Here is a 27,532-nt window from a genome sequence, read left to right as displayed (position 1 = left end):
CATTTAACAAAATAAAAACACTTGAAACTCAAACACTTAAAGCAATCCATTATCAAAATAGACTATGTGTTTAAGTTGTATTGTTAATTGTATTAATTATGTTATTTAGTCTATAATGTTATATTATCACTTTTGGTCTTTTGTTTTCTTAGTGTACTGCATTGTTAGTTCCGCGTCCCCTTGTTGTGGTGGGGGACCAGGTAAAGGGACGGACCGAAGTCCTGTTTAATGTTATTTGAAGCCCATGGTTATAATTATTCATGAATATGCAGTGCCATAATAACTACATCTTTGACGTTTATAACAAACCAAACAGTTTGAAAATTGGTAGCAAATTGAGCAAGTTATGGTTATTTAAAAAGTCCATGTACCATGACAACACATGTTATGGGTGAGTGAGCTGACTGTGGCAAGATGGCTGCCCTGTGCGAGCATTCGACACTCCGTCGTAAGTCATCAAGCCTTTATTTATTTTTATATATATATATAAAAATATATATATATGGTCTATGGTCCTGTGAATAGAGAAATAAAGACTGCCGAAACAGTGTCTTTTTGAAGAATTAACTTCCTCTTTGTAACCTGCAAAACCCACGGCCCTGGCACTACCTGTCTAGAAGTTGTGCTTACACAAGTTAAAATGGCTGCTGTGCTATGTTAACGCACTGTTCCACTCATGGTCATTACTATAGAGTTTTTCTCTGGAAAGACTTATTTGTTTATTTTTTTTTTATGTTAAATGTTTAAAAACAGATTCAGGGTTAACATGTCTTTTATAATTGTAAACTTTTAATGTAGTCATTAAAATAGAAACTTTGTTTTGTTTTTTTAAAGGAACAACATGCTTCCTGCTCACAGAGACCTGGTCGGACCCGCCATATACAAAAGCCTGAGGCTATCAAAAAAAGGTGAGTGACACCTTTAGAGATACTTTACTACATCATTGAAAATGTTATGGCTAATTTTCATAATGTTTTTAACTGATGGCAATATATCATATACATTTAATCACACATGTATAATATAAGTTTGTTTGTTTTTTAACATTGTTTTGTTTGTTTGTTTGTTTGTTTGTTTTTCCCACAGATTGATCTTCATGAAGTTCGTCAAAGAGTAGGTGTGATGATTTAACTCAGGGTGGCCGCTGTGTCCCCACTCTCTTGGCCGCTGTGCCTACATCTCTCTGCATTGTCCAACATGGCCACGTTCTTTCTATTCTCCTGATTTCCATCTGTCAGATAGCTGAGGGTTGTACATGGAGCATTTGCCACAGGTTGGTTTTGTATGTTCCTGACCACTTTATTTGGTGGTCTGATCTGGTCCTTGTAGGTTATATTTTTGTGGAACTGCTGAGCGAGTGATTTGAAAGAGTGAGTTGACTGACGGACTGTTTGAAATTCTCTCTCTAAATGAATGGTTTGTGTGTGACTGAGATGCCGTGATTGAATAGTTCAGATGGTCTGAGAATGTGATTATGTTCAGCAGTTCACATTAAAGTAGATCTGGTTTCTTGAAGCGTTTAGATGCTTGATAAGTTATAATGCACTAACATTTCCTTTTTAGGTCCGTCTACAAAGGGTGAGTCCATATTTTTGTATTTCTTCTCTGGGGGGGGCTACCTTCTTGGCCTCCATGTGTGCTAGGGTTTGCAGAGTAGGGGAATAAATAAAAGAAAACTTGTTTGTTGTGTTTTTTTGAAAGTGAAGGTACTTAGGTGTCGGCAACTGACTTGCTAGTCTGGCTGCTCACAGCTAACTACCGGATCATGCTGACAATGTACATGCAAAGGTAAAAACACGACTCTCTGTGGAGGCGTGTTCTTGCCTTGCCTCTGTGCACTTAAACACTTTTTCTTTCTAACTGTTACGCAGGCCGCGGGCCATCGCTGTTCCGGCCGCCGTGTCGATCTGTCCTGGCCCTCCTCGTGCCTTTCCTCACTTCTAAAAGGAAAAAAACAATATCAACTTTTCGTTGGCACTAAAATATAGTGACGTTGGAGGACCAGATCTTAAATGAGGTTTAAATGGATGTTGGTGTACAGTCAAAGCTAGATGGTAAGAATAAAGTTAATGTTGTGCCTTGTACGCTCTGTCACAAGGTTTAGATGTCTTGGCCGCTGTGCCTTTTTTTTTTTTTCTCTCTCCAGCACCAGCGTGGCCATTTAATCTACCGTTAGCCGGCATTAAGGCTGATCCTGGTGATCCATAGTACCTGCTTTGAATAGCAGCCTACCATAACCTTGTATGTGTCGTCGCTGGCTGAAGTAGGCCGCGATGCATTGCTATTGCCCAGCGCCGTGACATACTTGTGTTGTATGCGTGTGGCGCTAGCGTATGGTCACTTCGCCATTATGCGGTGCCCTCGGCGTCCATGCACAGGTAAGTAAACCTAACCTGCTTTCTTCTAGCGTAATCAAGGCACCGACATCCCTGCATGTCACCTTAATTGAATTAGCGTTTTAGTTAAATAAAATTTAAATAAACGGTTTTGCCCCATTATTGGCCATGACTATTATTATGCGACTGTGAGTGTGTGTGTGTCGCGTGTATCACGACTGTGCATGACGACTGACTTGACTGTGTGTGTCTTGCTTGTGGCGACTGACTTCCGTATTGTGTGTGTGTGTGCCGCGCTGGCGACTGATGGCTGACGACTGACTGTTGTGTGTGTGCGTGTGTGTGTGTGTGTGTGTGCTTGGCGTAGCGAGCTGACTTCAATAGCGCTGGCGGTGACTGACTGTGTGTGTGTCTTGGCGATGCGTGTGTGTGTGTGTGTGTCTTGGCGCTGGCGGCGGCTGTCTTTGGCCATTGGCTGTGTGCTGACTTGGACTGACGTTTAATCTGACCTTTGGACCAGGACTAACACTCCAATTGACTTTACTGCACCAGGAAGGTGAACAACATTTATGCTACAAGACTGACAAGATGCACACCAATTAGACGACAATCAAATTCTTTCAAAAATGGGTCAAATTTTTACCTTTCAGGTAAGTCTTAAAGGCCTTTGCCACATGATCTTTGTGGGTAAATCGTGTCCACTCCATTTATAAAGTTAATTTGCATTTAAACATTTACAATGCCTGACACAATGGCATTACAATAATCTAATTTTTTTTCCTGATTGCAAAGGCCTTTATTTACACACTGATGCATGCCAAGACTGCCATCATGGCATGTGTCACTGTCTCTCTCTCGTTGGTCTGTCTGTCCTGTGTATCTGTCTGTCTGTCTCTCTTGCCGTCAGTCTGTCTTGTGTCTAGTCTCTGTCTCTCTCTGTGTCAGTCTGTCTTATGTGTCTGGTCTCTGTCTTTCTGTCTCTCTCTGTGTCTGTCTGTCTGTCTTGTGTCTGGTCTCTGTCTCTCTGCTTTAACTCTTGTTGAGCTATGCACTAAATGATTTCTCCAACGTCTCCATATCACTTGTTTTCTCCCTGCAGACTTCCACCACCCACTGCTGCTGTTGCATCTGCTAAAGGTAGCTGTATCCTGGCTCACTGCGTCTTCATGTGTTGGGTAAGAAGTGTCATTCGACTATTAACAATGTAAACACTTTTTAAATCACTTGTAGATGGTGATGGTGAACAGACACTTTTAAACTTTGTTTTGTTTTTAAAGGAACAACCTGCTTCCTGCTCACAGAGACCTGGTCTGACCTGTCATATACAAAAGCCTGAGGCTGTCAAAAAAAAGGTGAGTGACACCTTCAGAGATAATTTACTACATCATTGAAAATGTTATGGCTAATTTTCATAATGTATTTAACTGATGGCAATATATCATATACATTTAATCACACATGTATAATATAAGTTTGTTTATGTCTTTAAAGAGTGTGGCTGTGTGAGGTACTGACATTTGTATACTTGAACTTAAAAGGCATTCCTTAAATCTGAATCAACTTTATTCTACATCACTTGTGATTATGTTAATTCCTTTGTTTCACTGTTAGAATAGAGTTTGTGCTGGCAGTGAGTGTTTATATCTCAGGCTGGGTGAACCATGTCTGTACCTCATACAAACATCTAGTTATTTTACACCTGTAACAGTATGAACTTGAACATGGTCAAGGCCGGAGACTGGACTCAAACATTGTCTGTTTGTTTGTTTGTTTTTTTCCCCCCAGATTGATCTTCATGAAGATCGTCAAAGAGTAGGTGTGATGATTTAACTCTGGGTGGCCACTGGGTCCCCACTCTTTCTTGGCCACTGTGCCTACATCTCTCTCTCTCTCTCTCTGCATTGTCCAACATGGCCACGTTCTTTCTATTCTCCTGCTTTCCACAAGGCTTAGACTTCTTGGCCGCTGTGGCTTTTTTCTCTCTCTCTCTCTTTTCCAACGTGGCCATTAATCTACCGTTAGCCCTAGAACGTTAAAGTAGATCCTGGTGATCTACATAGTACCTGGCTTTGAATGGCAGCCCTGCCATAGCCTTTGTATGGCCAATACGTCCTTTAATGCAAGTAGGCCATGATCGCTAACTGTGCCCGCGCCTTCGTGACATACTTGTGTTCTTGTACGTGTGGCCTTGCGCGTATAGTCACTTTACATAGGCCAACATGGGTGCCTTCCGCGTCCATGCACAGTAAGTGAACTAACCTGTACTTTTCTTCTAGCATCAGTCAAGAGGAGCACCGACATCCCTGCATGTCCACCCTAATTAGATCGCGTTTTAGTTAAGGTAAAATTTGAAATGGTATGTGCAGTTTTTCTTTCTTGCTTGGCCGCCGTGCCATTACTATACCTGCTCTGACCTGAATCTTGATTCTTCATGGCCACTGTGTCATGACTGTACTTGGTCTTGGTGTTCATGCCAGTCTATAATTTCTAATCTGTTTTCCTACTAAGTTTTCGTGTCTGTCTCTCTCTCTCTCTCTCTCTCTCTCTCTCTCTCTCTCTCTCTCTCTCTCTCTTCCTCTCTCTCTCTCTCTCTCTCTCTCTCTCTCTCTCTCTCTCTCTCTCTTTCTCTCCTCTCGCTCTCTCTTTCTCTTGTGTGTCTAGTCTCTGTCAGTCTGTCTTGTGTGTCTGGTCTCTGTCAGTCTGTCTTGTGTGTCTGGTCTCTGTCAGTCTGTCTGGTGTCTGTCTGTCCTGTGTGTCTTATTTAGTCACTTTTTAATCTCCACTTAAATGGATGATTTAAAGTTGATTAGTTTGAGGTGTCTGATTTCTGCAGGAAATGATGGTACCTTATTTTGAAATGGCTTTAATTGAAAGATTTAATTTTGGTCTTGAATCTCAGTTATCATAGTCGTAACTTGGACTGTTGACAAACGTGGTAGCTGATGAATCGTGTAGTAAATGCATCAAAGTTTACTGTAGCTTGTTTAAAGTTCTTTCAAAGAGCTGTAAAAATGTACTAACTAATTATGATGAGCTAGACCAGGTCTTCCTTCTCAGCTGGTAATTGCTTTGATAAGATAACTGGTTCCTGATTTGATTATGAAGCTAAGCTTTTGATTTATATGTAAGTGTAGTCACACGAGATTGTAGGTGTTATTCAGCCCATGGATAATGTTATGATATACTTTAAATCTGGCATTTGTTGGCACACTTTTGTTGTCCATTGAAGTCTTAAACTTAATGCACTGCCATCAGCCTTTGTAGTCGCTAACTGAAATCAAATTCAATATTAATGCTGACTTGTCTCACTCTGCCAAGTTTATTTCCCTCTAAAGGAGTTGAACCTCTTTGTGTTCATAGTCTTTTTGCGCGTCATGTTGGGAGGCCTCCCAGCAGGGGATTTTTATCGTCCCCTGCAAAACTATGCGTTACTCGTCTTAGGGATGCAGGACTATCCTGCATAGTTTCTTTCAAAAATTAGTTATTGTAGGTTTCAGGATTAGAGCGCGTTTCTTTTCTTTAGGAGGACACAAACCTGGCAGAGAGACAACTCAGATTATTTAAGTGAAAGTTGCGGCAAATGTTCGAACTTTTTATCTTTGGATACTTGAAATAAAACCTTTATTCTGTGGGCTGAATTCAGACAGAAATCAGACAGAATTTGGCTTCATGTTAAAGACTGTTGTGCAAGTAAGTACCCTCTTGTAGCAGGAGTGAGCAGCTGCAGCTTTTTCATTTTTCGTTATTTGTTTCTTGGATTGACTTGGTGTCTGGAGCTTTGTGGTTAACAGTGATCACGTGTAAACACAAGTGGTCTTTTGCCTCTTATTTGCGAAGCTGGCAGCTGGTTGAAATGATAGGACTTAACGGCTTGCCCAAAGTGGGATTTTTGATAGATCTTAGGTTTAACACCTCACCATACACTAGCTATTTATGTGAAGTGTCTGTAGTCCGTTATTACCCATGACTTTCTTTCAAATTTCACAATTTAGGCAGCTTGTAGAGTCTTTAGGAAGATGCTTAATCCCAATGTCTTGGTTGGTTGCATGAGAACCTTCTATCTCTTAGATGTGTTGGCGAAGTTCCTCCTCTGATTTTTGTAGACTTGCCCTAAAGTTTCTCTCCGCTTTAACTCTTGTTGAGCTATGCATTAAATGATTCCTCCAACTTGTCTCCACATCAATGTTTTTCTCCCTGCAGACTTCCACCACCCACTGCTGCTGTTGCGTCTGCTAAAGGTAGCTGTATCCTGATTCACTGCGTCTTCATGTGTTGGGTAAGAAGTGTCATTAGACTACTAACAATGTAAACACCTTTTAAATGCTTGATCTCATTTACCCAAATGCTTCATCAGTTTAGGACAGACAATCATTGAATTTGACATTGTTGGGGTCAGTAATCTGACCTCTAAATGTTTGGGAAACCATGCAAAAGATCGCAAGCTCTCTGCATGACCCAACAGCATCGATGTGTGAGTTATTTAATTGCTCACTTTTTAAATCAGTCAAGATTTTATGAGCTGGGTCTTCTTCACACAGCAGAGAACAAGGTAAAGTCGACTCATAACATGGTAAGGCATTTCGTCCTTCCCCTTCTTCTCTGTGTGTGAGGAAATCTGGCCACGGATCCTGACTGAGTGGCATACCATGACTGTGCAGTTTCCAAAATCAGACAAGGATCCATCTGATTTTGTGACTCGGCCTGTCGTGATATGCATTTATCTTCCTCTGAAACAAAGGATTGGAATGGACAGGTTTGTAGTGTAAATCACATCACACGTAGATGATGAAGCATTTGTTTAAATTGGGGTCAAGCATTTTCAGGCGTCTACTTTGTCAATACTCTGGTGCCACGTCTTGCTAAACACACGAGAAGCTCTGAATTGTGAAGCTGCTGCCTCTCGCAGATGTAACAACAGCAATGGTTGTTGAAAGGCTGCAGGGAGAGAAACTGAGATCTGAGGACAGGAAAGTGGAATTGATTTCATGCTTAGCAAAATGAGGGTTTCAGCAGAGGACCTTTTTGTGGCGAGACTACAGAATCAGAAGGAACGTTTGTCTGGGCAACTGTGAGATTTACAGTTTTTCATGCAGCCAACCAAGACATTGGGGTTAACATTGTCCCAAATGGCTGGTGAAGATTGCTTGTAACTGTCAGTGTAGGACAGGAAAGGCAGGTCTAGGTTAGGGAGGGCATCCATTGGTGAGCTCTGACTGGATGTGAGGACCTGTCACACTTGACCAGGTGAGCTACCTGAAGATTTGTCATTTGTTTTTTTTTGTTTTTTTTCCTTGTGACTTATCAAATTCTTTCTTGTTTTGAAGAGATGAATGCTGCAGCACATTCCTGGATCAGAGGACTCCATGTTGGACACCACGACCTGGAGATGTCCTGCCCTGGATGGCTGCAGTGATGACCTAGCCCAAGATGAACCGGACCTTCTACGACGAGGACTTCGCCCAAGATGAACCGACCTTTTCCACGGGATGTCTTCAGGTAGGTTCTTTTAGATGGTACTCGATATGTTTAATCCATATTTACTTAATACTCAGGTGTGCTGACTCTTATTTATTTTTATTTTTTTGTTAGATGTTGGACCCTGCTACGTCACTCTGCCAAACAGGACATGGTCACCGAGATTTTTTTTAAATATTTTTTAAATGGACTTTAAGTGTGATGCATCACCACACTAAAATACAGACACTGCTACTTTAGCCTGTAATGTTAGACATTGAAAACTTGTATTTATTGCCTTTATATCAAGTAAAACTTTTGTTCTTAACTTTATGCTTGACTTGTATTTTTTCAGTGATTCTGTGATGAGTGTTATTTTGACAAGTTAGTGCTTTGAACTTAAAGATGTGGAATTCTTTTAAAACGAATTGCACTGATCTGTTACTGTAGACTTTTGACACTGCTCCAAGTGTTCGGTTGATCTTAACCAGAAAACTCAAACCCTATATGGATTTATACAAGGTTTTAAAGGAAATATAATAAATAGGACTCTAAACACGGATTCGTTGATTGTACTTAAACCATTTGCGTCAAGTGATTGCCTCAAATGGTTTAAGTTATTGACAGTAGAGAAAATTAATTTGTTCAAGTACAGTCAACTTAAATGTATATAATCAGAATTTAAGTCTACTTAAAAGTACAGTAATCAAAACTTAATAAGTCAAATAATTATTTAACTTAATTATTAAGTCAAATTCTAGTTTTATTAAAAATATGAATATATTACATTTTAAAATATATTTGGAATAAGAAAATTCCAATTAAATTATTATTTTTCAATGACCACACAATACAGTAAATTTTATTCATTTTATTTAGACACACACCAAAGCAACACGTATGTATTAACAATGATGCTGTGTGAAATACCAGATGAAGATCCAAAATAACAGGAAGACTTTGTTTTCATAAAATTATGAAAATGGGTGTTTGCCAACAATTACAACAGTAAAGCCAAACAAGAGGCACATTGCCTGAGGTATGTTGGTAAGTGCTTCGATTACAAGGCTGCCCTCTCTCCCCACTCATGGGAATGTCCACCGATTCTCCCTCATTAAGATTCTATGGTGCGAGAAACAAGACAGAAGGAAGACATTCAGGTTAATAGCAGTTTGTCTGCAATCAGCTGTGTGGTCTTCATAAATATTATGATTTTCATAATTCAGATAGGAGAATGGAAAAACTGAGTCACACACCAATCAAAAACTTTACTCACTGAACTGCTCTTAAAAAACATAGTGAGAATGACTGGAAGTCCTCTCAGACATCTAATGGCTGTTGGCTCAGTGCTCTGCAAAGGGATATAACACAAGAAATATATCTTATATCAGTTTATTTGTTCATGTAGAGATGTACCACAAGGGAAGGTGGGAGAATAAGTTTTTGTAATGTGTATGAACTGTATCATCAATATCATTAGAAAGAAAAAACAGAAATATCAACCCACCGTTGTCTGTTGTACTAGTCTGACCTGTCTTCATCTTGAAGATTTCCATCAAGCTTGGACACAAACCATCAAGAACACCGAGGAACTCTTTAAGATTTCTACCAACAACCCTAGTACATCTGAAAAATATGAAATAACTTCAGTTTTGATATTCAAAGGGCTCAGTTCTTGCATAAGTCCCAAGTTTTAGCCTATAACGTTTATGCTGCAAGACTAGCAAATTAGAATTATTTCAAAAACAGGTAAAGTTAAGTTAAACCTGAGGTAAACTTGACACTACTGTTGCAAAACTGTAAGTAGAAAACACACAAGTAGAGAGAGCTACTCCAAAACTGTCACATTGTTAATTTCCCCGAGGGAACCTCCCAAAGGGATTTATAAAGTCTGTCTGTCAATTGTCCAATGCTCTAAATTGACCTATAAATCAACCTCAAATGTACACGTTTCAAACTAGAAATGTTCCAGCAGTTTCTAATACTTCAACAGAAAACAACTCACCTCATTCAGGCAGAAACTGGATCCTCTTTACGGCAGTCAAATGTCCTTTAAAAGTGTCCAAACTTGCTAAAGACAAAAGGAGCATGCGAAGTGCAAAGACCTTAAATTGCTCTGTGTAAATTAGAAAATGGCGAACTTTCTCTGTAGCCGCCAACGGAGAAGCACAGACTTGTTTTGAGTTTAGAGCCAATCACAACAGGGCAGCACTGTGGCCTGAGGTAAAACTTGACAATAAATATGCCACTGAACATTAGACTACTTTGCTTTAAAATGCCTTATTTTAACTACAAATGTATTTTTACTATTTTATTTCATCTGGCTTTTCATTTTATCTTTTAATTCTGTCTTTACCATTTTACACTTAAAGGTTTTATTTTTCTATTATGGAAAGCACTTGTTTTGAAACGTGCTATTCAAATAGTACCATTAACACCAGCAGCAATATGAGCAGCCACACATGCAATGCCAATATTTCTGATTGTCTCAGCCTCAGATAGGTGATGTGATGAATCACAGCCAGATAATGCGCCACATATTAGTGCAGGAAAATATTCAGCAGTTAAATAAAACACTAAAGTGTGAGGCACAGATGTACAAGATGTTTCCCAAAGTAAAGATCAGACTTCGGACAACCGTCACCAGGGGGCGCAGTTTTCGAAAAGTGAATATTTCATACAGGCAGCTTCAGGGCTGGACTATCATCACTCCTGCCATCATATTCAGCACGCATCATCTACCATGTGTTTTGAGTTTTTTCACCAATTTTGAGTTGGATACGATAATCTCTGTAAAAGTTATTTCCGAAATCGTAAAGTAACTTTTTTCATCTGTCATCGCAAGTTTGGTTGAGATCGGACCTTCCATCACAAAGTTATAAGACTTGTTGTGTGTTGCGAGAAATTCGAAGTTTTTGCCAACTTTGCTGCCCCCGTTCTCGTACGTCATGTGACATTTTAACTAACCATAAGAACGTACGCCCCTCAACTTGTGACTGCACCAAGTTTGAAGGTGATCACACAAAAGCTGTAGGACAAGTTCATTCAAATACCACTGGTGCAAAACCCAAGATGGAGGCCTTCCTGTAGAAGTTACGTCAAAGTCGTCATCGACTTTTATGACCGTCCTGACATGATGTGTATCAACTTCCGTTAATGTACTTGAAACACGAGAGAAAGTCACCAAATGAAAGCTGATTTTCATTTTCCTAAGCCCCGCCCACTACCTTTTTTTTACCATTCAGTCTGATGCAGTTGCAGAAATCCATGGGAAAAGCCTCAAAAAGGCGGTTTACTTCGAGGAAGAAGAATAAGAAGAATTCCTTCAGTTTCAATAGCATTCTATGCACCTTGTGCTCCATTTGTCCAATCAGAACAGTTGAATCTGAGCTTCTCTGGAAGTGACTTTTTTTTTGCTGCATTTGTCCAATCAGAACAGTTGAAGCTGAGCTTCATATGGTTTTAATGCTTAAGGCTGCTACGGGAATGCGAAAATCACGTAAGACGATCCGTCGACCGAGACAAAACAGCTGATTCTGCAATAAATTAGTGACACGTTGTAATCGCATTCTAGTGCACGTTTAGCATTGAAATGTAAATACCAGACAGAAAACATGTGACACATTTTCCTTTGAGGTCTTAGAGCAATCGCCACTGGTGTCGTCTGAACGTTAGATGTCACAAGTTCTTACACACTTTAAATCAAAGAGAGCAGAATTATAGGTAACAACCAATGATATATATACTCAAACATCACACACAAACATGGTATGTACATGTCAAACTGTTAGCTTACCCTCCTCAGTGCCGTCCTGAGTGCACGCCTTCACTGACATGGCCACTTCTTTTCCATCCATGTGCAGAGCGCTGACCGTGACCAGGTATTGAGAGCCTTGCTTCAGGCCAGTGAGTAAGGTAGAGTTTACCCGGCCGTCTAACGACACTTTCCGGACATCTCCACTTGGAATAGCTCCGTACTCCACTGTGTATCTCCGGACCCGAGTCGGCTGCAAGGGACCCCAGCTTACATGGATCTGATGAGGCCCGGAGTCTGACACGACGACCACCGCTGGGCTTAAGACACCTGAGGGAAAACCCCAGAAGAAGGGACACGGATGAGGTTCTGACTATTCATAGAAGAGGGAATGCAGTAGTGATGGGAAGTTCGACTCTTCTTACTGACTCGGATCTTTTACTCTCGGACAGTAAATTGAACTAATCTTTTTTTGAGTCATTTTGTTCATTTTTACAGCGGGTGGCGCTGTAGCCCTCTTGTGGGCGTCTCAAACACGCAACATCGTTTTGCTTCAGCTGACAAAGTATAATAAACAAAATGCAATTCAAACCATTTGAAACCCTAGGAAAGCAAATACACACCTCAATAAAGTGACAAGTGACTTGTGTCCTGTATCCTCTCTGCCATTGTTGTTATCAGCACGACAGTGACTCGGTAGCTGTCACGTGACCTGAGGACGGACGCTCGCTCAGTTGAGTGAATCCTGAACTAATCATTTCTATTTCCTGTCCTGCTGAGCTTATGCAGGTGCCTGCCATCATGTGGCGAAGGAAGGTACTGCATGAAAATGAACGAACGAACCACTCGGTTGAGTGAATCCTGAACTAATCATTTCTATTTCCTGTCCTGCTGAGCTTATGCAGCTGCCTGCCATCATGTGGCGAAGGAAGGTACTGCATGAAAATGAACGAATCACTCACTGAGATGACTCATTACTCCCGAGTCATCTAAAAGATTAGTTCATTTTGAACGAATCGTTCATTTTGAACGAATCGTTCATTTTGAACGAATCGTTCACGAACGATACATCACTATAATGCAGAGCTTGACGTTAGGACTGAACGGTTTTATATAAATATCTATGTGCTAAATATTCTGACTGAAACTGTGATATGATTCATAATATAAGAGTAACATATTTAAAATGATAACTGAGTGATATTTGTGCAGATCTTCAGATGTTTTCTTCAGTCTGTAGAATATGACGCATATAGGGACAACATTTCATCTAAAATGGCCATTTGACACCAAAACCTGAGACTCATCGCTCACATTTTCATTTGTTGACACTCCCTACTTTTGTACACGCAGAGATTCCCTTCACTATAATCACGTTTATAATGTAAAGTGTGACCTCGGCATTAGAGTAAAACAGATACACTGCAGAAACCCTAACCCTGTACAAAACAATGCTTACGTTAGTTTTTACTTGTAAATGTGTAGATATGGGCACTTGTGTGTCTGTATAGGCTAAATAACCCCCTTGTCAAGCGCTTGACTGGTTCAACGATTTCAATCAAATCTGTAATAGCCTTCGCTGAAGACAATGGAAAAACAACATACACTGAGGCAGGCAGTGGCAAGTGACCGAAACCTCCATACCTGGAAAGGACCACAGAACGAGACTGTGCAACCTTTTTGAATTTAAACCATTATTAAAATGAGTTCACACGTGAAACGTCTGTTATTAGGTGACTGAAAATGACTGAAAATCCCCTGCAACACTGGTGGATACACAGCAACGCTCCCTCAGTCAAGTCTGATAGTATTGCTTGATATAATCCCATTTCTGATGAAGGAGCTGCAGAATTTAAATAATTAGGGCTCAAACACAAGTGTGAGGAACTAGTCTGGTCATGGCCACACAAAAGTTGTGGAATCGGTACAAAATTTGTCGGGCTTACTTCAAAGTTTCTTGAGGATTTTTTCGGGGATATTTTTGACACAAGAAAATGGTCAAAATTTTGTTAAATGCAAAATTTTTGATTTTTCATTAAATGCAAAAAAATTTCAGTCTCACATAGGTGTTCTGATTTTAACCAAACTTGATTCATGATTCCAAACAAATTTCTAATGTACTTTTATTAGGTCCGACCACCCAGAAGTCGGCCATTTTGGAAAAACAAAAATGGCTAGTCTACGCATTTGAACAAACTTGTCCTAGCCCGTTTGAGCTAGCCGCGCCAAACTCAGTCCATATGTTCTAGAGAAGTTAATGGTTAAAAGTTATTAAAAAGAAATCTCTACATCAAAAGGCGTGGCCTCAGCGCTCCGACAAATTGACTAGTTGCGCCCTATCATGACTGCGTGCAGTCCTACTGTTACATTGTTTCTGTTCATGAAGACCAAACACAGGCAGATTAATAGCAATACAAACAATAACAGTTACATACTGCAGCTTTAAGAATGACCTCTTTCAGTGATAGAAACCCACACATGCATTTGAAGGGGAAATCTGATTGAATCCGTCTTACCAGGAAGTGTGAGGAAACTAACAGAGAGTGTGTTAAACAGCCTCTGATTGGACTCTGGACGGAGAGATGCTGTGTACGTGGTATCAGGCTGGAGGTTAATCAGCTCCACCGAGCTGGAGTCACCAGAGAGGGTGCGTCTGCTCTCAGGGTCTGTTGTTGACATGGAGTTGTACTGGAGCTCATAATAACCGCTATCTGTTCTCAGAATAGGGCGCCACTGCAGCACAGCACTGTGGGAAGTCAAGTGGACCACATCCAGTCGCTCTGCACGAATAATCTCTACAGATAAGACGAGATGAGAGGACACAGGATACAGCGGTAAGAGGAGATGAAATATAGACGTTGAAGCAAATAAATCTGCAGTAATTCACATTTTCTGTCTAAAAATAATGTTCCTGACATCTGCCACTGAGCTCTTGTGTTGCTAAGCACTGACTCCTCCGGTTTCCATGACTTCACAGGACATTACACTGACTTACTCTGACTGTAGGAGCCATGTCTCATTTTTATTTGTGAGTTTTCTCCCCCAACCACTAGGGGGTTGTATTTCACTTCTTAATACAGGTCAGGCTGACACCGGCCCTGGGTCAGGCTGGTTAATTCAGGCCCCTGTCACTTTACTCAGTGTCAATGACTGAGAGGCAAACAGTTTTCTACTGTGCTCCGGTTTAAGGTTTGTTTTTGATTTGTTTATTGGAAATATTAGAAAGATGCACGATTAACGGATGTAAATTAAAAACAATTCCTGTGAGAATTGTGTGTATGGGCCTGTGAATTTAGCTTGAAACGGCGAGACTACAAGCGGCATAAGCGCTAAAACTTGGTCACCAGGACTAAACTGACGGCTCTCCGACCTGCGGTCATACAGTTTTTTCATATTAGCCTGTGTTCCCCCCAAGTTTTTCCGTGCCATTTCCACCGCCGTGAACAGTCGATGTCGAAAACCATTTACATAGTCCACCAGATTCTTGGGCGGTTCTCTGTCAGTCAAGTCATCTTGGAGGATAGCTAAAGGACCACGCACCATATGTCCAAAAACTAAGTCGTTTGGGCTAAACCCTGTGCTTTCCTGCACCACTTCCCTTGCAGATAACATAAGCCAGGGTAGTCCCTCCTCCCAGTCTCTCCCCATCTCCATACAATAAGAACGCAACATTGATTTTAATGTCTGATGGAATCGTTCAAGTGCCCCCTGGCTCTGCGCATGATACGCCGAAGCCCGGTTATGCTTCACACGCAACTGCTTCAGGATTTCCTTGAACAAATGTGATGTGAAATTAGAACCTTGATCACTTTGAATGACTCGTGGAATGCCAAAAACTGAAATGAACTGGGTCAAAACCTTGACAACGGATTTAACGGAGATAGAACGCAGAGGATATGCAGCGGGATATCTCGTCGTTTGGCACATAACTGTCAACAAATATACACAGCCAGATTTGGATGGGGGTAAGGGCCCCACACAGTCTATTATCAAATGTTCAAATGGCTGACAAACAACTGGGATCGGAGAAAGAGGAGCAGGCCTAATCACCTGACTAGGCTTCCCAGTGAGCTGACATGTATGGCACGTCTTAACATATTTAGAGACGTCACGCTTCAATCGAGGCCAAAAGAAATAGCGTAGGACACGGTCATAAGTTTTTCGTACACCTAAGTGTCCACAACCATCATGTGCTGTTTCCAACACCACCTCGCGTAAATTGCTTGGCACAACAACTTGGTAAATCGCTTCACCAACAAACTCTCCATCACAAGGCACCCACTTTCTCACCAGCAAGTTTTCCTTAAGGAAGTAACCATGAGCAACGTCTCTTACTTTTCCCATTGACAAGACCTCATTCCACAAAGAAGACAAGGAAGAATCAGCCCTTTGGCTTCTAACCCATTCATCCCTTGAAACCGAAGGAAGAACAGGCAAAGAGACTACAGGCTCTGCAGGACACATACCGTCAGAACACCCTGAAACAGTCGGGTCTAACACTTTAACTTTGCTTTTCTGGGCACGTGTCACGGCACAGACTGGAAAAACCTCTGGATCACTCCCACCATTATCTTGTTTCTTAGCCACAATTGGCTTAGAAATAACCACTGGAGGCGGCGGCACGTCAGCCCACACCGTGCTACCAGCCAAGTCGTTACCCAAAATCATAACAACCTCATCTATTGGCAATGCAGGGCGCACCCCGACTGGCACAACGCCCTTTACCAGGTCACACTCCAACACCATATTATGGCGTGGCACGGGAATCAAGCCTAACTCCATACCATGCATTAGAACAAAATCCCCCGTTTCAGTGACCGGTGAAAAGGGTAGTGCAGATTCAACAATAAATGAGTGTTTAGCACCTGTGTCACGCAACACTTTAATGGGCACACGCTCTTCACCACCCACCAAGGACACACGCGCATCGATAATAAATGGCTCAAAACCAGAACCACTGGAGCTGCTTGACCCTACACTTACAGGCCTCTGGTCTGAAATAGTAGAGCACAACATAGTTGGAGCATGCAAGGAGGAGTGCTGTTCAAAGTAACCCCGCGACTTCAACAACGGACACTGTCCTTTCCAATGACCCACACCCTGGCAGTAATTACAAACCCTGGCATCATCAGTTCCTGTATAGGAGGACGTACCAGTACGTGATGGACCAGATTTCGGAAACTTGTTACCAGCGCGAGAATTACCACCGTTATCTCCACTTTTCCATTCAACTCCAGAGCGCGCATAACTACCTTTATGTGTCAACACAAAATCGTCAGCCAACTCAGCCGCTTTAAGCGCAGTGGTGGGCTTCTGCTCATTAATATATGTTGCAACACGTTGAGGGATTGCATTTTTAAATTGTTCCAAGACAACCAACTCACAAAGCCTGTCAAACGAATCCACTCCTGCAGAAGAACACCACCGGTTAAAATGAGACAGCAAATCACGGACAAACTCTACATTTGTTTGCGTATCCCCCTTGACCCAACTACGAAACTTTTGGCGATATGCCTCGGGAACCAACTCATACGCTTTTAAGACAGCCGATTTTACCATAGCATAGTCCAAATTGTCAGAATCACATAACGCCGAATATGCATCTTGAGCCCTTCCTGTAAGAACACACTGCAGCATCAGTACCCTATCTGAATCTGGCCATTCTTTAGCATCTGCTACCCGTTCAAATAAAATGAAGTATCGGGGTTACGCTCATTAAACTTCGGTAACAACCGCAAATTAGCCCCAATATCAATACCACAAGATGAAGTGGTGGAAAACTGGTCCCCCATACCCGACTCAGCTAGGGAAATCTTTCCATCCCTGATCATCGTTAATTTAGAGTGTTCTAGTTCCAGTTTCAATCTCTCAGTGTGTTGCCGAATTTTCTCCAACTCAAGTTGCTTCTCCATGTCTGCTTGTAACCGTATCTTCAACAACTCTTTCTGCTGCTCGAATGTCAACCCAGTCGCAGATATACCAATTGGCCCCAGTGCTGATCCTACAAAGTCTAGGCCCAACTCTCCTTTAACCAAAACCCCTTCTTCATACAATGAAGACAACACCGCAGCTAAAATCTCCCCCTTTTTTTTTTTACTATCAATACTAAACCCATAGTGGTCAGCGATCTGAATTAACTGCTCCTTCTTACAGCTTTTCACAAACTCCTCCGTAGGTGCCTTCACAAACTCTTCAACTGAAGCCATAGCGGTTTACAGGTACTCAACAGAATGCAACGTGTTAACCAATTAAATAAGTGTGAGGTAAAAGTTACCCATGAAGTATTTCCCCCTAACTGCCTAACCCAAGCTTGCTAAACTCAACCCTAGTCTTCATGTGGGGACCGCGGCGGGTACTTATGACACTGAATACCTTAGCGCGGATAAGGCTGCCCGTAATAGGCAACCTCTCCGGGACCAAAGCTGTGCTCCCGAGACAACTGCTCTCAACCCCGTTTGCCCACAACACTACAGAAAAAAAACAAAAAACTGACGAGTCCCAAAGGGGAAACGCCATACAGCCTAACGGGGAAAACTCACACACCAAATCCAGTCAGTAACACGTACCTTCTGTTCAGCACCCTGAAGTCTGACCTTAAGCCAAAAACACTTCCACAATAACTACTAAAACACAAGGTGTATCTCCCAAAAATAAACTAGAACAGCTTGTAAACTAAACACCAAATCAGCAACCTGAATGAGGTTTAACCAAACAAACTAATGGACGAGCCCCCAATTTGTCACGCTCCGACTCTTGAGACCTGACAAATATGAGAAATACACCCCTTGAAGGAATAACAAAGAGTAATTTATTGAACAGAAATCAAATTATGTAAAGGCCAATGAAATACTAATAATATAGAGTATGAATATCAGTATAATCAGTAGTGTAAGGTGTGCATGAGGGGAAAGGTGTGTGTATGTTGTAAAGTGTACAAAACAATATACATAAGGCCATGCTGCTGATCTCGTCACACTGGCAGCGTGCCTGCAAAGGAAAAAACAACAAATTAAACCAAACCCAACAACTCAGGACAACTCAAACCATACCAACCAGAAGCAGCAGAGGGAAGGGCCGAATGGGCCACAGGGCCTTGATTATATAGGCCTGGGAGCACCGACCCAGGTGTTCCCAGTTGACACCAATGAAACCCCAGGCACAAAACAAACACCAGACACTTGGTGACACCAGGGGTCGCCACACCTTGTCCTTTTAGACGACAAAAAAAGAACCCTAACCTCATTAAAAAAGTAACTTTTGAGAACATTTTAAACTTTACTTTAACTTGAGTACATTTATAGACCAGTGCTTTTACTTACTAAATACATAGAACCTATCAAAAATAGTCTTTCTATCTCTGCCTAACCCTTACCTTATCCCCAATCTTTTCTAATTCTAATTCTAACACAACTACCTGCTAAAATGTCCTCACATTTAAATCAAAATGTGTCCTCATGGCCTAATATTGACACACACACACACACACACACACACACACACACACACATACTGATGATGGCATTCCTCAGATCTTCTGTGATGATGTCAACGTCATCAATGTCCACGGCGTAGAGGTGGGACTCCAGAGGAGGAGTCACTGCGCGCTGTAACACCTGGTAGTTGCCATGAACCGTGGACACGATTAGCACAGACACTCCCCGTGCCTTCAGCTCCTTTATGGGCCCGTCCACGTCTCCAGGCTGCACGCCATCCGTCAGCCACAACAACACCTTCGGCACGTCCTCCTCTGCCTCTGTCAGGAGCTGCCGAGCCACCCTGAGCGCCGCCACAGTGTTGGTATCTCCCTGCAGGTGTTGGACGCGCCGCACGGCTTTCTGCAGACTTTCCTGATCATTGTGGACGTTCAGGCCAAACTCCAGTTTGGGGCTGGTGCCCACCTGCAGCAGTGAGACTCTCACATGACCACGGCCGAGAGAGAAGGGGCGGAGCAGCTCGGCCGTGAAACGCAGCAGGCGCGAGAACTCGTAGTTTGCTAAACTTCCTGAAGAGTCCAGCAGGAGGACGATGTCTCCTTCACAGCACGTCAACACTGTGGACAGAAGGAAAAACAGGACATTTTAACACACTCGTTATTTACACGTTTATTAACCATTAGTTCTCACGCGGCACGGATCTGTGCCACAGATGGACTCATGGTAAATGACTGTGGGAATAATACTCCTTATATGGACATATATATATATATGTTATATATCCTGGGTGTGTGCGTTTATAGGTCACATATTCAGGCTTTGAATTTGTATCCTGATGTGTTGAGTCAAAATTATGATTCATTTTTAGTACTTTATTCTCATATTAAGACTTTATTCTTCCAATATTACGACTTTATTCTCATAATATTATGACTTTATTCTCATTATGTCTTCATTCTCATAATATTGCGACTTTATTCTCATAATACGACTTTATTCTCGTAATATTTCGACTTTATTCTCATATTACGTCTTCATTCTAAGTAATATTGCGACTATTCTCATATTCGTCTTTATTCGTAATATTTCGACTTTATTCTCATGTCGTCTTCATTCTAAGTAATATTTCGGCTATTCTCTCATGTCACGTCTTCATTCTCATAATATTGCGACTTTATTCTCATAATACGACTTTATTCTTGCAATATTGTCACTTTATTCTCATATTACGTCTTCATTCTCGTAATATTTCGACTTTATTCTCATATTACGTCTTTATTCTCGTAATATTTCGACTTTATTCTCATATTACGTCTTCATTCTCGTAATATTGCGACTTTATTCTCATAATACGACTTTATTCTCGTAATATTTCGACTTTATTCTCATATTACGTCTTTATTGTCGTAATATTTCGACTTTATTCTCATATTACGTCTTTATTCTTGCAATATTGTCACTCTTCATTCTCGTAATATTGCGACTTTATTCTCATAATACGACTTTATTCTTGCAATATTGTCACTTTATTCTCATAATATTATGACATTATTCTCATATTATGTCTTTATTCTCATATTACGTCTTTATTCTCGTAATATTTCGACTTTATTCTCATATTACGTCTTTATTCTCGTAATATTCCGACTTTATTTTTTGAAAGATTAAATATTTTTTACAGTAACAGGAAAACCACATCAATAAGAGAGAAAGCGATTCTTTTCTGGTAACTCTGTCATTTGATCTGACACGCTGAGAAGCAAGTTTTTAAAAACCAGTTTAACCATGGTGACTTATTAGGTGAACTATGTACTGTAGGCATGACTACACTGGGTCATATCTCAGTCATATATTAAGAAAAGATCACTCATTTGAGGGAATGAAAGACAGGACTGATGTCATGAACGTCACAGATGCAGTTATCGCCCCTCGATTTATAACCGGTATATGATGTATCATAAATACGACTGAAGCCACGGTGTGTATGCATATGCAAATGCATAACAAAATATGCTGCATTCGTGAGAATTCATGGAGCTACGGCAGATGATTAATGACGGCGAAGAACCAAATGGTCTCAGGAGTCGATTTATCACACGAAGGCAGAGTGAGATTTAGACCGTAGATTATGAAATGGCACATAAAAAAGAGGACAAAGCAAGAGAGAGAGAGAACAAGCAAGGAGCTCGACACTTGAATCAACACACACTGGTTTCTCCATCTCACCCATCATCTTTCCTCAGAGTCAATTTTGAAGTGAAAAAGTCGTCTTATACTGGAATGGAACGCTTGTTGGCATATCTGAAACCATAATATATTATAATTCACTCACACGGTGACATTCATTCTTAGAATTACAGTAGGACCAGATTAAACACGACGAGGGAGTCAGTAATTCTCTGTTCGTCTTTTCCTCTTGCAGTTCCTCTGCATATTTAATCGCAGCCAAATAGACCATAATCATTAAAAATTCATACGGAGGCGAAAAATTAAGTGTAGCAGGAAAATAAACAGGCAGCTACTACCTTCATGAAACATCTTAGTGGAGAAATACAGTGTAAATAAATACATACTGTACTACATGAAGTATATATATATATATATATATTTTGTAGAACTGCGTCTGGTTCATTTGCATAAAACAGACACTGAATAAACAAAGTTGAAGAATTATTTGATTTAAATTAAATTCAAATAATATAGACAAGATAATGATGTAGATCATGCAATCTTTTGGCCCCGTTAATCTTGTCGTGAAAACCTAATGGAGGCTCTGATAAATGAAGAGGAAGAAAGAGCGATGCATTCTTCAAGATTTTGACTTTGTTTTATCGTAAAGTTGTTACTTTAACCCATGTTTTATGTCTTTTAATTTACTTTTATTTGTTCTGGCTTTCGCCTCCTGTGAGCTTTTATTCATTCTGTCTTTTATTTATTCTTCTGTACAGCACTTTGGTCCACTGTGGCTGTTTTAAACAAAGCTGGATTGGACAGGATGACGATGTGTATGTGTACGTGTATGAGAGAGAAGGAAGAAGAAGAAGAAGGTTTGAGCACATCATCATGAAGGCTCAACATCAGACAGACAGATAGTAAACTATAGACTCTCTGTCCACAGGCTACTTGGAAATGGTTTCAGATTTCTATCTGAAAAATGAAACTGCAAATTAATTAAAAAAGAAATTCCATGCATTCCAGTTCTGTTTTTTTTTTTTGAGGGATCACTTTCTTAGCGAAAGTCTAAATATTTTCTTTTAATTTGCCCGGTGCCACTTCTTCTAGGTCAAAGCCTGCATTTAGTGCCTCTTGACCCCCTAAAACACAGTAATTAATCTGCTCCTGGAAGAAGAATTAAACACTTGTTGTTGAATTCCTCCTCCAACAGTCCAGGAAGTGCTGCAGATGTTTTACAGACAAATTCATTTAGTGATGGTTAAATCAGGACGTGGTGAGATGAGGTTAAAAAGTGTTTTAGAATCAAATTATGGATAATTGCACATGAAGTGCACATAAAATGCATTTGAATTTTCAGCAAAACATCATTTCATAAAGAGAGAAATGCCCTCACTGATGTGTTTCATCAATGAAAATCATGAGTAATGTGCTCATGTGTAAACAGCACGGAGCAAATATTTAATATTTAACAGTAATATTAATCTAAGTGTGTGTTTTGTGTGTAAAATTATAATCTGCAATGCAATAAAGAAGATTTATTCAGAAATGCAAGTACTTCAAACACTGTAAGGATAATACTTGAATACATTTGGCCCAGGACAAACCATGATTATGATGCAGTGAAAAGATAAAAGATATAAACATTTTTTTATTGTGGTTGTTATTACAGATCTTTATATTGATTAGCTCGTAAATATGACAAATCTTTTATGCTCTGAATTAAACATAACCAATTGTCTGTTATAACTGCATCTCCAATCATTAACTCCACTGTGTGACAACTTGTTCAAACCAGACGGAGGAATCAGTCGCAACCTGTGGTTTCTTATTAAACATCAGGGACGAGGATTTCACGTCTCACTGTTGTGGGATCTGACTCCACTGAGGAATTACTGTTAACTGGGAGGAACATAAACATTAGGTTGATCATGAAGAATTTCCACTGTCTGTACAATTGTTAAGTGGGAAAATCGTTGTTGTATCATGATATCACTGTGTTTTACAGGCACTTTACTACCCTCTCAAGTCCTTAGAGGACAAATATGTCCACTTCCAAAAACAATAATAAAAACATTCAAGATTTTTTTTTCTGCGTAACTCCAGAAAAAAAACAACTTGTTTTCCATATAACAAATTGTGTGTCATATCATCAGGTAGTCTGATGGTAATGGTATATAAAGGGTTAGAATCCTGATAAGTATTCAGTATTTAATGGTTTTGATCAGGACTGAAGTTGATCAAAATATTTAAAAAAAAATAGCAGAAAACAATATTAATCTGTATTACTTTTTATTTTGTTGAACTTTTTGGAAGTGTACACTTTTGTCCTTAATGACTTAAGAGGGCAGTACATTTTACATTTGATGCTACACAAAAACTAATCAAAGTCAATATTTTTGGCTAATCTTTGACATATTCAAGACTGATTTAAAATAAATCCTCCAGCCCCCCGATAATTGTTATACAGAAAATAACATATTTTTATATATATATATATGTGTGTGTGTATATATGTATATATATATATACTTACATACACATATATATGCATACATACTCATATATATACATCTATATATATTTCCATGTATACATATATAAGTATTCTATTGATCTATTAGAAAAAAAGTCATGTTTGATTATTTTGAAATCCAAAATCTGTCAAGTGAGAGACTTTCTTACAACAACAAAACGATGACCAGATGAAGAAGGAACATTTGCCCAAAAATGTCCATAGTGACACCTCAGGGTTAAATTAGATTTTTACATTTATCACAATGATATGTATGTGCGTACATACATACTTACATATACGTATGTTTAAACTAATTTAAGGCATATTTATACAGTTATTGCACAAGATGATAAGAATCAGGTTCCTTCATGTCAAAGGGAAATTTACAGATGGTCCCTTAAAGAAGGAAATTTATCGACGATCCCTAAATGAAAGCCCTGTAATCAGGTGTTCGCACGTCTGACCAACCTAAAACTAACTTCACTGCAGTCAGATGCCGTGGATGATCAATCAAATAATCTTCTTTTCCTGAGGGATTAAGTCGAGATTGTTTTTATTCAAATGTATAAATGTTCCACAGTCACGACAGTGTGTGTGACGTAAACTCACCTGTGGCAGCAGCAGGTACAGAAACCTGCGCGCTGCTGCTGCTGCTGCTGCTGCGCCTCGACGTCGCCCACAAAAACACGCAGTGAAGTAAAAAAGTCCGCATCCTTTGAGGCAACTTCAAAAACCGCGAGTGTTGTTAAAAACCGACACCGAGTCCATGACGCTGATCACAGAGAATCCGTCACTGTGTCCTCTCTTCTGTCCTCTGTCTTCTCTTCTCTTCTCTTCTCTTCTCTTCTCCTCATCAAATCTCAGTTCCTTCCTTTAATGTAAAATGAACTTTACAACTGCTCCTCCTTCTCCTCCTTCTTTTCCTGCTGCTGCTGGAACCTGGAAATAAAATCAGTGACCAGGGACAGTGTCACTGTTGTTTTATGTCACATTAAAAAAGTCCTAATATTATGAGAATAAAGTCCTAATATTATGAGAATAAATTCATAACATTATGAGAATAAAGTCCCAATATTTTGAGAATAAAGTCATAATATCATGAGAATTAAGTCATAATATTATGAGAATAAAGTCATAATATTATGAGAATAAAGTCATAATATTATGAGAATAAAGTCATATTATGAGAATAAAATCCCAATATTATGAGAATAAAGTCATATAATATTATGAGAATAAAGTCATAATTTACGAGAATAAAGTAGTAATTTTACAATAATAAAGTTGTAATATTATTTTTATTGTGCTTATCAGTTTAAGTGGCTTCACCGTGGCAACACAGCATTTGTTTACGTTCACCTCCGACACATCCCACAATGCAACATTTTTGCGCGTACTTTATTCTGACATTTAACTGATTCATTGAGAAAATACACATCAGCTTAATCGATGATATAAAAATGACGGTGAGTTGAACGAATGAATTGATTGAAAATGCACTGCCTTCAAATTTGCCAAATTTGAATGAAAAAAAAAGGCTCTAAAAATGAGGTTAGAAATCGTAATTATCATGAAATATGGGCCTATATTTTTCACCCTTTTATCTGAAACATTACTCAAGTCCTGATCAGAGTTATTCCAAGGGTACAGAGCCATGGAAGAGGTAAAAACCCTGTGAAGGTTTGAAGAAAAAAGAGAAATGTACTTTTATTGGCTCCCACAAAAAGACCCGTGTGAATAAGAAGTCGTCAGGGTCATCAGGTTGTTAGAACAGGAGTTTCTTTTCCTTTCTAACCCACGTGTACATGCAGGGCCCCTGTGGTATTATTTATCTTGTAGACGCCGTTAGTGGAGAAGAAAGTGATTAGAATGGATTGTCTCTGAGCAGAGACATGGTCCTCAACCCAACAGATGCTGAATGAATAATATAATGCATGTGTGTGTAGTCATTTTGCAGCTTTATGTGGACGTTCTGTTGGTGTTTTATATCTTTTAGTTGGCGTTTAATGTCACTTTCTGGCCTTTTTGTGTCTCCCTCTGGTCTTGTTGCAGCTGTTCTGCATCTGTCTGTGCTCATGTCGTTTCATCATGTGGTCATTTTTATGTTTTGTCACTGGAGGTTTCACATCCTTTTGTGGTCACTTTGTGCTTCTTTGTGGTTGGTTTTTTTTTTGTGTGTCAATTTTTCTCACTTGCGATAAATACTCATGGCTCATCAGGGACCTGAACTCTCTGTGCTGCGCTTGTTTAATAATCAGCTTTTCTTTGTGTTGTCTACCTTAATGACCCTCAAGCTGGCCACAAACTCATTTTTGGGAAACTGCAACAAAGCAAGACATTCATCTGGATTTCAACTTCAACCAGTCCATTAGTCAGGATTACAGTAACTACCACTTATCGGAACGATAACTTAGATCAAGTGCAGGTTATTTACACACATGTTTTACAGTTAGATACAATACACCTGTGTGTGTGTGTGTGTGTATGAAGATAAAAATAAATAATAATAATAAACGGAGGCCACTGAGTGAGTGTGCCCTCGTGGGATGAGAGGACGCAAGACAAATCTACAAAACTACAGTTACTTCAGTGGAAATAATGTGTCTTTATTTTATAGACGTGCAAAGACGGAGAGGTTTGGGTGTCATAGGTGAACTGGAGCAGGGAGACAGGATATTAGAAAGCTAACGTTTCAAAGAAGACGTCTTTATTCTGACTTAATCAACGTTTATTTAGTTTTCATGTCATGTTACAGTAATGCATCCACCCAACACATGAGGACAGGTGAGTGAATGAGGATGAGGACAGGTGAATGAATGATGATGACAGGTGAATGATGAGGATAGGTGAACTGGAGCAGGGAGACAGGATATTAGAAAGTTAATGTTTCAAAGAAGACGTCTTTATTCTGACTTAATCAACGTTTATTTAGTTTTCATGTCATATTACAGTAATGCATCCACCCAACACATGAGGACAGGTGAGTGAATGAGGATGAGGACAGGTGAATGAATGATGATGACAGGTGAATTGGCATTAATTAAGGTCCCTAAGTGAGTGAGAAAATTAAAGCATTTGTGACCTTTGACCCATTTTGACTGATACATTATGTGTAATTAAATACAATTCATGAGAGATTTGTGTTCCCTTGTCCTTTTTGCACAACACAAGAAAGAACCCCAACCTTGTTAAAAAAGTTAATAAGCAACTTTTACTGTTTTGTACATTTTAAACAAGATACTTTTTTCTTTAATTTGAGCACATTTTTAGACCAGTACTTTTACTTGTACTTAAGTAAAATACTTGAGTAGAATATTTCAGTTCTCTTTCCACCTCTGGTTATTGGCCAGAATGCCCATCCTATGGAATGTAGATGGTGTCAAATAAAATCTATATATTAAGGTTTCATTATGATTTTTAATAAAAGATCCAAGTGGTTCATTATCTGATTCAACAATGTATGAATAATAAATCTAAACTTATCTCCCCACTCTTATCCTCAGCAGACACTAACTAATTAAATTGAAGTATTACACACTTGGGGTCACAGAAGTACATAATAGCTTTAATTAACAATAGAATGAATGTGTCATTGGGAAGGGACGTGACATCCAGGAATCCTTGAGAAATTCATTCAATGAAATAACTTCTCAGTGGTTTGTAGTTTATAAAATATATTCAATAAAGGTTTTTATTAAAAAGCCCTTTTTCACCACGCCAGTGACGTCACAGTCTGTTAATCTGCCACTTAAATCCAGAATATAACCTCAACAGTGGTCAGGTATGTGGCGGATTTTCATGAACATGAATTCATGATCGCAAGATGATGAATACTACATTTTTATTTCCCATGGATGTTCGGCTC

At 39.8% G+C, this 27,532-nt stretch overlaps 1 protein-coding gene and 1 long non-coding RNA gene across 3 annotated transcripts; one reads left to right on the top strand and one right to left on the bottom strand.

Annotated features, from left to right (window-relative positions):
* Positions 1 to 3,480: 3,480 nt before the first annotated feature.
* LOC122768703 lies at positions 3,481 to 4,229 on the top strand. Its single transcript, XR_006360345.1, has 3 exons — positions 3,481 to 3,511; positions 3,614 to 3,688; positions 4,122 to 4,229. It is a non-coding gene; the product is annotated as an uncharacterized LOC122768703 (long non-coding RNA).
* Positions 4,230 to 8,646: 4,417 nt separating this feature from the next.
* On the bottom strand, positions 8,647 to 24,513 carry LOC122768798 (von Willebrand factor A domain-containing protein 1-like). Of its 2 annotated transcripts, none has more exons than XM_044025033.1 (7): positions 24,277 to 24,513; positions 19,055 to 19,594; positions 14,061 to 14,339; positions 11,587 to 11,874; positions 9,298 to 9,416; positions 9,047 to 9,141; positions 8,647 to 8,912 (listed from the first exon to the last, which is right to left on the bottom strand). In XM_044025033.1, the coding sequence occupies exons 1-5, from the start codon at positions 24,377 to 24,379 to the stop codon at positions 9,346 to 9,348; spliced, it is 1,281 nt and encodes a 426-aa protein (XP_043880968.1). In that variant the 5' UTR covers positions 24,380 to 24,513; the 3' UTR covers positions 8,647 to 8,912; positions 9,047 to 9,141; positions 9,298 to 9,345. The 2 variants fall into 2 exon arrangements, with proteins under 2 accessions (XP_043880968.1, XP_043880967.1); XM_044025032.1 differs by having other exon boundaries at positions 9,067 to 9,141.
* Positions 24,514 to 27,532: the final 3,019 nt, after the last annotated feature.

The sequence above is a fragment of the Solea senegalensis genome, linkage group LG4, assembly GCF_019176455.1.
Source record: "Solea senegalensis isolate Sse05_10M linkage group LG4, IFAPA_SoseM_1, whole genome shotgun sequence".
In the NCBI taxonomy this organism is placed as follows: domain Eukaryota; kingdom Metazoa; phylum Chordata; class Actinopteri; order Pleuronectiformes; family Soleidae; genus Solea; species Solea senegalensis.
Note: the sequence above shows the minus strand (reverse complement) of the source record. Positions and strands in the feature narration are given on the sequence as shown.

Coding starts and splice junctions, on each gene's coding strand:
- LOC122768798 (XM_044025033.1), bottom strand. CDS start 24,379: ATGCGGACTTTTTTACTTCACTGCGTGTTTTTGTGGGCGACGTCGAGG. Junction 19,595..24,276: donor TGTACCTGCTGCTGCCACAG/GTGAGTTTACGT, acceptor TTCTGTCCACAG/TGTTGACGTGCTGTGAAGGA. Junction 14,340..19,054: donor TCTGAGGAATGCCATCATCA/GTATGTGTGTGT, acceptor TCTTATCTGTAG/AGATTATTCGTGCAGAGCGA.